Source organism: Centropristis striata, chromosome 20 (genome assembly GCF_030273125.1).
Source record: "Centropristis striata isolate RG_2023a ecotype Rhode Island chromosome 20, C.striata_1.0, whole genome shotgun sequence".
Classification (NCBI taxonomy): Eukaryota; Metazoa; Chordata; class Actinopteri; order Perciformes; family Serranidae; genus Centropristis; species Centropristis striata.
In genome coordinates, this window is record NC_081536.1 from 2252347 (window position 1) to 2265935 (window position 13589).

The 13589-nt window shown below is 37.1% G+C and overlaps 1 protein-coding gene across 1 annotated transcript in view; it reads right to left on the reverse strand.

Moving 5' to 3' along the window:
* Window positions 1-10379: 10379 nt before the first annotated feature.
* The window catches only part of valopa (vertebrate ancient long opsin a), a 42198-nt gene continuing 38988 nt past the window's right edge, over window positions 10380-13589 (reverse strand). Inside the window, exon 5 of the mRNA XM_059358840.1 lies at window positions 10380-12383. Within this exon, the coding sequence (XP_059214823.1) occupies window positions 12147-12383 (237 nt within the window). The 3' untranslated portion in view covers window positions 10380-12146. The remainder of the gene's footprint in view (window positions 12384-13589) is intronic.

The following is a 13589-nucleotide window of genomic DNA, read 5'->3' on the forward strand; positions in this document are numbered from 1 at the left end:
TTCAAGCACCTGTACGAACCCTGCAGGTGGTTTATTACACAGAACCATTACCAGGGATTGTTTCGCAATTTTGTGATCCTGTGATTCTCAAGTGATTTTAACAACAAAATTAGCAACTAGCTGGTGAATATAGTGCATTATTTAGCATCTCAGCAGCCACATATTTCCTTTGGGAGTTGGTTGAGACCAAAACAAAGCTAACATTTAAGTGGTTCATTGATCAGTCACCATCTGTTTCAATGTGTTAGCCTAAGTAAACAACCAGCTAGCGACAGGAAAGCCCTGTGGTTTAACCCCTCAGTCATTAGGTTAAAGCCCGTTTTAGATATGGGACTGACATAAAGTCTGCTACACTGAAAAAAATTTAGTGACATTTACTTAAAAAAAGCTAGGCGAGTTTTTCCACACAGGAAGTGTTTGCAATCTTTACTCAGGCTGTTTCTAAGTAATATTTATTTAATAGAACCACTTCTTTTTTTATGAAAATACACAAGTAAATTGCAGATTCACTGATGTCCCTCAATTACATTTTACTTGGAAATATCAACTAATGAAGCCAATGAACTGGTTTAGTGATTATTACTTGGAACGAATGATTCAATTTACATACAAAACTGAGGACACATCATAACAAACAATCACTAAGTAATGCACTACACTGCAAAAAAAGAAAAGTTGGGTGAACTCAAAATTTCAAGGCAACAAAATTTGATAAAATTTTAAGTTGGACAATTAAACTAAATATTTTAAGTTTTGTTTCTGAGTTTGCTCAACTCTGAATTTCCCTGGCACGATTGTAACGTCGCTATAAAATGTCAGCTAATGTTGTGACCACAATTTTGAGTTAGCATTGATAAGCTAATGGCTACTCTTGTAGCTGTAACAAGCAGCGCTGCTAGCATCAGTTAGCCGCCAGCATCAGTTAGCCGCTAGCATCAGTTAGCCGCTAGCTTTCGCTAATGACCAAATTTCCCAACAAAGAAATAAGAGTTATCAGAACTATTGTCCCTTGTTGTGAACCCCAACTTAAAGATATAAGTAACAACAACTCACCAACTTGTTTTTGAGCAGACAACTGGCTTCCTTTGTTGTGATAACTTACATTATTGCCCTAAATGTCAATAATTTATATTTCCAAGTTTTACCAACTTAAATCACTGTTTTAGGCCAAAAAATACAAGTTGGCTTTTTTGCAGTGCAACCAGGTTGACGCACCCCAAATCCCCCCACACCTTCAAAAAAACCCAGATTTTTTTTAGCCATATTAAAGGTGGAGGATGATGACAGGCTCAGGATCAGAGGCAGAAAGCAGATTAGTTGGGAAAAGTTATAATATTTTGAGCTGCGTTGAAAAAAAATTGCAGCAAATTTAAATGAGCGTGGAGTGAACACAACCCCGTCATCATAACACAGGTTGGAAAAATGATACAAGAACAAGAAGATAACTTCTTCTACGCTTCATTATAAGATCAAAAACAAGCAAAAATGACCAAAGATGACACAAAATTATCAAAATAGACACAAATTGACCAAAAATACATGTAAAAATTACCAAACAACCAAAAAATAGATGCAAAAATGAACAAAATAAATGCAAAAATGAACAAAAAATGACACAAAATTGAATAGCCTGTATTCATTAATTAATTAATAACACGTCTTTATTGTGTGGGGCAAAAAAAATGCACTTGTGTCATTATCAGACCGCCATTACATTTTTCATCTTACATTATTGCCCTTAATGTCAATACTTTATATTTCCAAGTGTTACCAACTTTAATCACTGTTTTAGGCCAAAAAATACAAGTTGGCTTTTTTTGCAGTGTAGTCGTCCAATGTCATATTCAGCTAGTCTGGTTTAAATTACAACAGAAAAAGCAGCGTTGAAACCTCACCAGGATTCTTCATTCTCTCTCCTAAATAGGTTTTTTCAAGGTCCCATCCTGCTCCCATTGGACGCGATCAATACTTGCAACCTACTTGTATTGACGGATGTTTGAGGCGTGCGTGCTCCCCAGCCAGCACCACCCATCATGAACTGTAATAACAGACCCTGTTATACTGAGTGCATTGCCTCCAGACACCATTACATGGCCTATTATGGTGACATTATTAGGAAATGTCCTTAATACCGTGTTGAAAAGGTTGTAGATTAAAGAGTGTTATATTCACTACTGATGAAGGTTTATCCTTCCTCCCATCATCTCCTCCCTGTTCTCTCCATCCCCCAGGTCCATATATAGCCAATACTAATCCAGACTGTAAGAATTTTCGATTCTTACATGCATTTATGTGCTGTGCTGCCAATCAAAAACTCTCAACAATTCTCTATATTAGAAAGAGCAAGGTGCTTCATGTTTATGGAGGCTTTTTCTGCTATGAAAAAAAGTTAGACATGATCAAAATTAAAGTATACATAAGAGTCAAAAATGTGCTTTTATCATAAATTTAAAGACTTTAAAGACTTTACCCCCCTTTCTTTTTTTTTCTGATAAAAAATCAATTGTAATTGCAATTTCGTCATAAGTCTTCTTTTGCAATCTTTTGCAAACAGTAACAGACTGACAGTGACGGACTGATATGAAAAAGATAACACAATTAATCAGGTAGTTATTGTTAAGATATTGGTATAGTTACCATAAAAAGCAGCCATCTGGTTAAAAAAAAAAGGGAAATATCCACCTTTAACTTGGTTACATTTTACATTATTTTCCTTGAGTCTTCATGAAATTTGTATATCTATGCTTAACATATCCTATAAAATAGGATGTTTCTGGTTATGGGCAGTCAAGGGTGAAATTGTTTTTTTAAAACAAACAATAAACAGTTAATGTTGCATTAATCCATTTCTGTTCCCTTGAGGGCAAAAAATAGCCAAAACAAGCTAGCATATATACAGCAACCACAACTTCATAATGCATTCATTTTGAATTCACCTCATTAACGTAACTCTTAAATTCGCTCTACTTTAATGGCAGTTTTGCTCCATCAAATGGTGAGAAAAAATATCTGTATAAATTTGACTTTACCCCCCTTTCTTTTTTTTTCTTTTTTTTTTTTTTACAGTAAAATCTTTTTTTTTTAGTATTTCCATTGATTCTCTCTGCATTCCTATTTGCCCTTGTTTAGCAGCTTTTACACTGTCCTTACTGCACATGTACTGTAGTCTTTTTTTTCTGCATTTTTTTTTTTTTTTTTTTTTTTTTTACTTTTTAAACCTGTGAAGTCCAGGAGATTTTGGTTAAAATTTGTCAACTTCCTCTGCATTAATTTCTGTCTGTGTTCAGCATCTTCCAGTCTGTCCTTACATCACATGCATGGCTCCTTTTTCTCCACACAAACTTGGCTATCAGTCAGATTTTTCATTTTAGTTTAATTAACAAAGTTTTTTTACTATTAATACACACAAAAACAGCAGAAAAAATAATAAATAATAAAACTACAAAACAGTCTATATTCTATATAAATTAAAAATAGTAATTTTCATTGTAGAAAGAAAATTCACATTTAAAAATGGTCTAGAAACATAAATGTCACACTGTGTGAAAGCTCCTATGATTGAACTTTCAACTGACTTTCTCAGCTTGTCTACATATCATTTATAAATAAAGTTATTACTGTAAATAAAACGTGTATTTTCAATAAATAGATGGACTCCAGAGGATTAAGGGTTAGCTGAAAGTCAGTCACTGAAAATTATAATTCTCAACTTGTCTTTACATAATGCATAAATAAGGGTGACATTATCCTGTTTACAATCAATTTTAGAGTGATTATCACATGTTTTACTTGCCATCTCATGATTTTTGACCTAACATAAGCGTTTTTTTCTTATCATCAGCAACTTTCATGGCCTTCCATACAAGGAACTCTTGTCTGGAGCAATATTTACATCTGCTCAACATGAATCAGAATAAACTCATTTGTTTCTGTGCATTATCCTTAAAAAAGATTTTTCTCTAGAATTGAGAGGAGGTCAACTTTAACCCTCCCGTCGTCCTTCCGGGTTAAATTGACCCAATCTGTTTTGACTATTCCTTCTTTCCTCCCTCCTCCTGCCTTCCTCTCTTCTTTCCTCCCTCCTCTATCCTCCTTCCTTATTTCCTTCCCTTGCCCCTCCTTTCTTTCTTTCCTTCCTTTCCTCCCTCCTTCCCTTATTTTCTTTCCTCCTTCCGCTATCTCCTTTCCTTTCTCTCTTCTTTCCTTCCTCCTGATTTCCTCTCCTTTCCTCCTTCCTTCCTTCTTTCATCCCTCCCGCCTCCATCCCTTCCTCTATCCCTCCTCTCCTTCCTTCTTCCCTTCCCTCGTCCCCCTTTCCTTCCCTCCTTTCTTTCCTTCCTCCTTCCTTTCTGCCCTCTTTCCTTCCTTCCTCCCTCCTTTCTGCCCTCTTTCCTTCCTGCCTCCCTCCTTTTCTCCCTCCTTCCTTCTTTATTTTTTCCTTCCTTTCTTCTCCTCCTCCCCTTACTTTCCTCCATCCTCCTTCCTTTCTCTCTCCTTTCCATTCTTTCTCCCTTTCCTCCTCTCTTCTTTCCTTACTCCATCCTTCTTTCTTTCCTTCCTTCTTTCCTCCATCCTTTTTTACTTCCCTTTGCGTCCTTCCCTCTTCTTCCTTCCTCGACCCGAGGACAACAGGAGGGTTAAAAGAGGACTAATTGAGGATATACAATATTTACAATTAGGTTTCTCTGCTTTCTATTTCTTAGATCTCCAGGTTTTTGTATTTTTCTCCTTTCAAGTAATTGTGAATTGAGCCTCTTTTTGGTTTCAGGACTGATGCACAGATGAAAGTGTTACTCTGTGGGAGCTACTCAGCGCTAGTTAAGATTCAGTGCCTTGCTCAAGGGTCTTTGTTGATCAGCCCCTCTGCTGCTCTTCCTCTCACTGCTACCCACTGAAAGATTTCAATCCATCCTTTGAAACAATAGTGACACCAGTGACTCCATATGCATCATGCAGAAGAAATATTTACAAAGATTGTCAAACCACAAGCCATGGATGACAGCTGAGATGAAAGTGTTGGTGCAGGCAAAGATATAGCAGAGGAAAAGAAGAGGGTGACTTACAACATACACTGAAAAAAAGAGATTTTTTGGCCCTGTAATTATTATTTCAATCATCTATATAAATTCTACAAAGAAATTCAGTGCTTCTACTTTAAAATAGCAGTTTTTCATGTACACTGCAAATGATGAACAGAGACTTCCTGTCTATCATAAAACTAACTGAAGTGAGGTGATGCTGTGAAGATAATGTCAAGGAATTCAATGTTTTATGTTTTTTTTAACCCCCGAAGCGGCATGAAGTTTGTTTTCACAGTAATCTTGCATATTTAAGTGTGTTTTTGTGGTTAAATAACTTTAGGATAAAATTAAATTAAACCTAGAAATTCATGCTAGCAAAGTTTGATACAGTAAGCTAGTTTTGCTCAAATTAATACTAGTAGTATTTCTGTGTGTTTTATAATTCGTCACACTGTTAAAATAATCACCCAAGTCATTTTTTGTCAATTTTTTTTGTGTGTAAATCATCTCCTCATAGCCACCTATGGTAAAATCTCCTACATCCTCAGTTGATCATGTGATTTTACCCCTTTAAGATAATGGCCTATGTCAAGTGTGTGACATCAGCAGATTTATTATGCCTAAGTCAAAATAAAATGTGACTTAGGCAATTTTTTGAACACTTTATTTTGAAGGTGTCTACATAAGAGTGACATGAGCGTGTCATAAACATGACAACCTAAACATTAATGCTCATGATACTTGTCATGTCATGTTTCTGACAGGCTTGTGTGACTCTTATGTAGACACCTTCAAAATAAAGTGTAACCATATCTTGCTTAAGTCACAAAGGCATGTTCAAAAAATTGCCTAAGTCATTTATTATTTAAGTTTCTCTTAAGAAATGATCAATAAATGTCATATGTTACACTTTTGGTGAAGTTTTCTGCAAAACTTGAAAAAATTTGTTAGGCGATTATTTTAACAGGGTGACAAATTGTTATTGCAACTTTCAGTTTGCAAACTTTAGCTTTATCCAATTTAATTCTCAGCTCATTGGCTTATTGACGTACGGCTGCAGAACTGAACGCTTGATAAAAGTAAAATTAAAAGATACGCAGATCGATTAAAAATTCCACGTGATCGACCGAATTCTTAACGATCATTAATCAATCATCTATTAATTATTCCCGTCCCTAATGCTCCCATTTTTATTTTCTTTCTTTCTCCACCCCTTATCCTTGATTTCCAACCTTCTGATGTTTATAGTGTACAATTAAGCTCAGTGGAGCTTAAACAGAATAATCCATTTTGTAAATAAATTAAATAATTCATATCACCAATACAATCAAAAATATGTTTCTCACTCTCTCCCACAAATATTTGAATTTCACCTCAAACTGTATTGTGCTTAATGGAGCACAGCAAGAGGTGGAGCGAGATCTATTCAGAACCTCATCACACCATCGATCAAAGCAGTTCCCATTTTTCATTATTATTTCTATACCGACAGAACAACACAGTGCATAATTGCTTTTCCAAAAATATACTTTAATACAGACATTTTTATACCTAGCGTGCATCTATGACTTGTAAACCCATGTAAATCAAGACAAAAGTACTCATGACACAAAAAACATACAACAGAACAAGTCTTGACATGCCTTTTTGTAAGTACAACACAACAAACAAGTGGAGTGGCTTGATATTCAGGGGCTGCGAGGTGAGAAACAGGAGCTTTAACCTATCTTTATATGTTGGATGTTTCCCTCCCCTTATCAGCATGCACTGCAGTCTGTAATCCTTGCACCAAAATGAAACACTGGCAGGTTTGTTTGATTTATATCCTGTCCTGATGTTCAAGGTGAAGTCACACACCTACTGTATCTACTCCTGTAAATTGGTCCCTGTGTGTACTTGTACTTTCTGTAAAGTGTGGACCGTAACTAGTTTTTAACCAACAAAGTAAGGACATTTTAGGGAAGTGAGGACCTCACTTCTTCAAAGGCCTGTTTGAGGGTTAGGACTTGGTTTTTTTTAATGTTGGGGTTACAATTATTTTTATTTAAGGGGCATTTAGTTATGATGGCAGTGTTAGGGGAAAGGGGAAAGGGCATGCATTGTTTAATGAAGGGTCCTCACAAAGATAGAAGTACAAGGATGCATGTGTACACTGCAAAAAAGCCAACTTGTATTTTTTGGCCTAAAACAGTGATTTAAGTTGGTAAAACTTGGAAATATAAATTATTGACATTTAGAGCAATAATGTAAGTTAGCACAACAAAGGAAGCCAGTTGTCTGCTCAAAAACAAGTTGGTGACTTGTTGTTACTTATATCTTTAAGTTGGGGTTCACAACAAGGGACAATAGTTCTGATAACTCTTATTTCTCTGTTGTGAATTGCGGAAATCGGTGAAATTCGGACATTAGCGAAAGCTAGCGGCTAACTGATGCTAGCGGCTAACTGATGCTAGCGGCGCTCCTTGTTACAGCTACAAGAGTAGCCAATCGTGCCAGTTCAGCACATTGCAGAAGTTAGCAGAAGTAAGGATTAAAAGTTATTACAATGTAAAATTATAAGTTAGTACAACTTACAGTTGAGTTGACAAAAATCTGATTTCAGAGTTGAGCAAATTCAAAAACAAAACTTAAAATATTTAGTTTAATTGTCCAACTTAAAATTTTATCTAAGTTTGTTGCATTGAAATTTTGAGTTCACCCAACTTTTCTTTTTTTTTGCAGTGTATGTGTGTGTGTAATGGGGAGGCTAGGATATAATAGCTTAAATGCATTGGTACTGACTGGCTGTGTGTGTAGTTGTAATAGTCACTTTCCAGCTGTAATAATGATGCATGGATGTTCATATAGATAGGCAGTGCTGCAGTTGGAGACCTTTCCATTGAGATATGGGCAAACAAAAATTTCACGCCACCACAACAACACAAGAAAAAAAATGAAACTGCAGTTTCTGCTGCTGGATTCTTCTCTTAAGTAGACCTCAGGGTATCGTGAGACTGTATTATCTCACAGTAAAATGTGTGCAATGATGTGATGGACGGGAAGTCTGCAGCATTCACATCTTCTTGTTATCCGGCCGTGTGACGCTGTTGTATTTATGGATGAAGCTGCTGGCTCACAGGATATCATGTCTATGCATATTGTACCTTAAAACCTCTGAACTACTCCTGTTGAAAGTAATATCGGTCATTTATGACATAACACTTGTTATTTGACCTGACTGCAGAGCTTAGAGCACAACAATTCAAGCCATAGTTCATTGTCACCTCTACGTTTGGCCTTTTCTTGTCTGTTGAATAAAGTTCCCACACTGTGGTGTTGTACATGGCATCTATATAATCTTAGACATGTTTGGGGAAAAAAAGATCAATGTCACAATTTCATAAACTGTATATAAAGATGGACCCCAGAAAGTGAACCAGGACCAAACTCTGTCCTATCCACAACCAAATGACGTCATCAGCACAAGACTTGCAAGAAAAGTTGGAAGTGGTTGAATGTAACACTGATGTGATTGCAAAAAAAAATCAATTGTAATTGCAATTTCATGAGTCTTCTTTTCCAATCTTTTGCAAACAGTAACAGACTGACAGTGACGGACTGATATGAATATGATAACACAATTAATCAGGTAGTTATTGTAAAGATATTGGTATAGTTACCATAAAAAGCAGCCATCTGGTTAAAAAAAAAGTGAAATATCCACCGTTAAGTTGATTACATTTTACATTATTTTCCTTGAGTCTTCATGAAATGTGTATATCTATGCTTAACATATCCTATGAAATAGGATGTTTCTGGTTATGGGCAGTCAAGGGTGAAATTGGTATTTAAAACAAGCAAAAAACAGTTAATGCTGCATGAATCAATTTCTGTTCCCTTGGGGGCGAAAAATAGCCAAAACAAGCTAGCATATATACAGCAACCACAACTTCATAATGCATTCATTTTGAATTCACCTCATTAATGTAACTCTTAAATTCGCTCTACTTTAATGGCAGTTTTGCTCTATCGAATGGTGAGAAAAAATATCTGGGTCTTCTGGGGAAGCTTTTCAACATTCTAGCTAGCTGGTCGCTAGCTTTGTCTACCGTTTGTTGCTGGGCAGTTAGCATACAGTGGATTTATTGAAGCCTTTTCTTTCTTTCTTTCTTTCTTTCACAGTCACTGGCTTCTGAAATATAATTAAAGTAGCGCTGAGACTAATACAGTAAGTGTCCCACTGTAAAACCAAAGCCATAGCTAAAGAAGCTAAATGCTATAGCTGCTGTGCTGGGTGGTGATTCCCCATTGCTGTGTCTCAATTTGTATACTTCTGTTATAGTTCACTCACATGTAGTGTAACCAGGGTTTTAAATTAACTTTTTTCACAAGCCAACATGGCTAGTAGATTTTTAAATTAACCAGCCAATCACATTTTCCTTGTTTTGTTCTTTTACCCTCCTCTTCCATCTCCATTGTCGCCTGTGTCTCCAGGTAAATATCTCCACACATTTGTTTGTTAACTCTACTACTACTACTACTTTTTGCTCCTTTGTTTTTTCCTTTGTAATCGATACCACGCATGCTAGGCACGTAGCCAATGGTCGTATGATGGTCGTATGATGCGTCACGACTATGGGAAATTAATGGGAAATGTAGGATTAGCTCTACAAGCAGTGTTGCCAGATAAAGAATTTCTTTCCCAGAAACACACACACAAAACTGCCAAAAATGGCAACGTTTCTGCAGCCTGCTGACTCAAACAGACGCAGTGTTATTTTCTTCATTCATCACCGGCGAAATTGGCTAGCAACTTTAAAAATGTTACCCGCATTTGGCGGGTTGGCGGGTGTTAATTTAAAGCCTTGAGTGTGACACGAAACACAAATTTTAACAGGGTAATGTCTCAAATCGCACACGGCCATTTTTAACTGACTGTATAATTATAATCAGCCACAGACATTATCGACAGTAATTCAAGTGGGACTGATAACTAATAATGGCTTTTATCCTACTACAATATAATAGTATAATAGCACTTTCCTTGCCTGCCACTCACACATTTAAAATAGGTTGATGGTCCTGTGGCTGCAAAGATTGAAAGTAAAGCCCTTTACATACTCAGCAAGAACAGAGAAATTTGTTCTTGTTCTAGAGGTGGCAAGAACAAGAAAAAAGGGCCCTCCTACTGCTACACATGTCTCATTCAAATTCAAATTTCTGACCAATTAAACAATAGTTTTTGGACACCACACAAGAACAAAGTCCTGCCCAGATGAGGTGTAAAGAACTATAGAAATGTGTCCTCTCTCCCAGGGCTGCAGGAACAAAATGACATCATTCTGTACTTGCAGCCCTGGGAGAGAAAACACATTTCTCTGTTCTTGCAGAGTATGTCTTAGCCTTAAGAAATTTCCAATGTTCCATGCTCAACTTTTTGACTGTGATGCGTGCAGCACCCGGGTACTCAAAGTCAACTGCATTTTGTCATACATGTTAAGCGCACTTATGCATTCAAAAAAGCAAGCGTGAGTACAGAAGTATACAAATTGAGAGACACGTGAACTCAGAAGTAAGAGCAACTCTTCACAACACAGAGAGACACGAACATGAAAAATATTGAATAATGCAGGTTGAAGAAGCTGACTCGCTGGTCACCATTGTCTCACGTTCTTGTGCTAATTATATCAAGGCATCACAATTCATTTGGCACAGATGCATCGATTCTTAAAATGCTGAATTTGGCCGAACATGATTGGAACACACACTCAGTACATTGCAAACAGACACCATACTGTTACTTTTTTTTAAAAACACGGTGAATCACTGTGCAGCATAGAGAATACAACAGTGTTTTGACAAATATCCAGTAATAGTGAACAAACATGCACCACAAAGTAGAAGACATTTTAACACTCACTGCTACGTCTACTGTAGCTGACGCTGAAGTGTCACAGCAACTCTGTGACAGTATTTAGCTTTAATATTGCTGTTGACCTGTGCTCATGATGGCATTGCTTTTGTACATGGCTGCTCATCTAAGCCACTCTTGTGCTGTGTTATTTATTGGTGCATTGTATTGTCACATTGCCTATAGAGAGGGTATCATAGTACAGGCAGTGAGCTGCAGTCTGTGTGTGTTTCCATGCATGTGTGTGTGCGGGCATGTGCGGTGTATGTGGACCATATACGGGCTGCTTGTAGTACGTGCATGTGCGGTGTATGTGTACCGTATACGGGCTGCTTGTAGTAGTGTGTTGTTGATCCACTGCTGGCACTTCATAAATATTCTGTCCTCCTGCTTCTGCAACAGAGGCAACAGGAGACAGGCATCTCCAAGTCCCATTGACCATCTTCACTAAAGATGAAAGCTTTGACCCAAACTATAAACTAAAAGTAAAAAGTATCCAAATTCAGCAGACTGCTCCGTCATCGTGACGAGCCGAGATGAATGAAGATGTGCTGCCAAGGCGAAGTACTGAAACAGCATAGAAAAACAACGCTTTCTCTACAGGCGCCATCACACGGCTTCAAAGGAGAAGGCGAGATGAAAGGCTGGATGTATTGTGGTATTTGAAAAACACTGGCCAGCCCTCAACTAACTGATGTTAACGTTTCTAGGGTCTCTTTTTTCATTGGGATGTAAAGGCAGACGCTATCACGTTAAATCAAATGCTCCTAATTTGACTCACTAGCAGGTTTGGAAGAGAACATCCAACAAAGTCTCCAATAATTGGACACAGTGTCCGGCAAGCAAATATTTACAAGATATCTAGCGGGTAAAGCTCTGAGCGTTTCAGTCCGCACAATTCTTTCATGCCCCCTCCGCCGTGCCTTTGTTAATCAAATATTCAACAAACTAACAAAACATGCCAGAGCACAAAACTTTTTCTTGCGTTTGATGTTTTGTGTCTGTCCTTAATTGCAAGTGAGATATAAAAAAACATAGTGCTAGAATCGTCTAAAAACCTTCAAAGGTCGACTCTCTGTTCTTCACCTTAAATCTCCACCATCAAATTAAGAAACACTTAAAGTGCTGTCGTCCAAACACGTTCTGAAACACAGCGTATCTAGATTACAGAGGGGTATTATGGACTCTGGGGGTCAGAGGATAGTAATAGAACACATATCGGGATGAGTTTACGGTTACATTGGACACACTTTGTTCTCCGGGATGGGCAGCTGAGCAAATGAGCCACAGTCGGTCGGGGAATCGTCAGACCGGGGCGACACAGTGCCGCCCACGGGGATTCGGGCGGCAATGGCTGACATTTCTCCCGTTTGACTCTCGGCAGTAATCCCAGGTCTCTCTGAGGTCTGGTTCAAGTTGCTCTCTGGGATGGTCCCTCTGCCGCTGAAGAGCTGGATTAGGCACTTCCTGAACTGGACAGAAAATAAGACATGAAAGAGCAGTTATTCATTCAATCATTCATTATCCTTAACCCTTTGGGGGTATATTATATGTATAATATTTTTCTCTTTTAAAAATAATGAGGTTTGGTAGTTTTTTTTGTTGTTTTTTTGTCTAGCCACACAATGTCAAAGTTGTTCATTGGATCCTCTCTCACCCTGTGTGGATTGATTTTTTACTTCATATCTATAGAATTTTCCAGAAGTGAGTTTGTCATTATTTGGCTTTACACTGTAAGACTTTGCTGTAAATTTGCAGTCAAATTCTAACAGTAACTTGCTGTATTATGATTGTACAGTATATTGCTGTGAAAACGATGCATTGTGGGAGTTAGGCTATCATGATTGCTCAGGCATTCCAACAGTCAAAATTATATTTTTACAGGAATTTACTGTTTTCAGCTGAGCATGTCGGGAAAATAAAGCCTTTTTTTTCTAAAAGAAAAAAAGTTTTATTTTATTTCTTTTTTGTCTGGGCTGAAATAATCACAATGTGTTGTTTTTTTCCAGTAAGCCTAATATAGAGTTTAAATGGATTGGTTGTAACATAATTTAGAGTTCAACATTTAAACGTTGCGCTATTTTTTTCCCTCTTTACGAGACAGTTTGTCAGTAAACAGACCTGTATTTCTATAATACAGTAGAGGTACTGTAAATTTTACAGCAACTTACTGGCGAAACTGCTGCCAATAATTTACTGTAATTTTACAGTAAAATTTTTTACAGTGTACATTATTTGCGGAAGAGCTGCAAATAAAAACCAATATGCAAATAAATGTGCAATGATGTCACAAATACGTCTGACATCATCTTGCAACTTTTAGTGACGTTCAGAGGTAGTCCTAGCTTTCATTGAAAATAGTTGGCAACACTGGTAACACACTTAACCCTTTATCAGGCGAAGAACCGTATTTAGTAACTTCAGCGGATATCCAAAATAAAAAATAAAAATATTTTGAAAAAAAAGTTGCAAATTCACTAGATTAAAGTGGCAGATCTACAAGAAAAAAAGTCGCAGATTTAAGAGATTTAAAGTAGCAAATCTGCGTGGAAAAAAGTCACAGATTTATGAGAAAGAAGTGGGAAAAAAGCAACTTTTCTCACAGATTCACCACTTTAATCTAGTAAATTTGCAACTTTTTTCTTGACCCCATTTTGATATCCACTGAAGTTACCAAA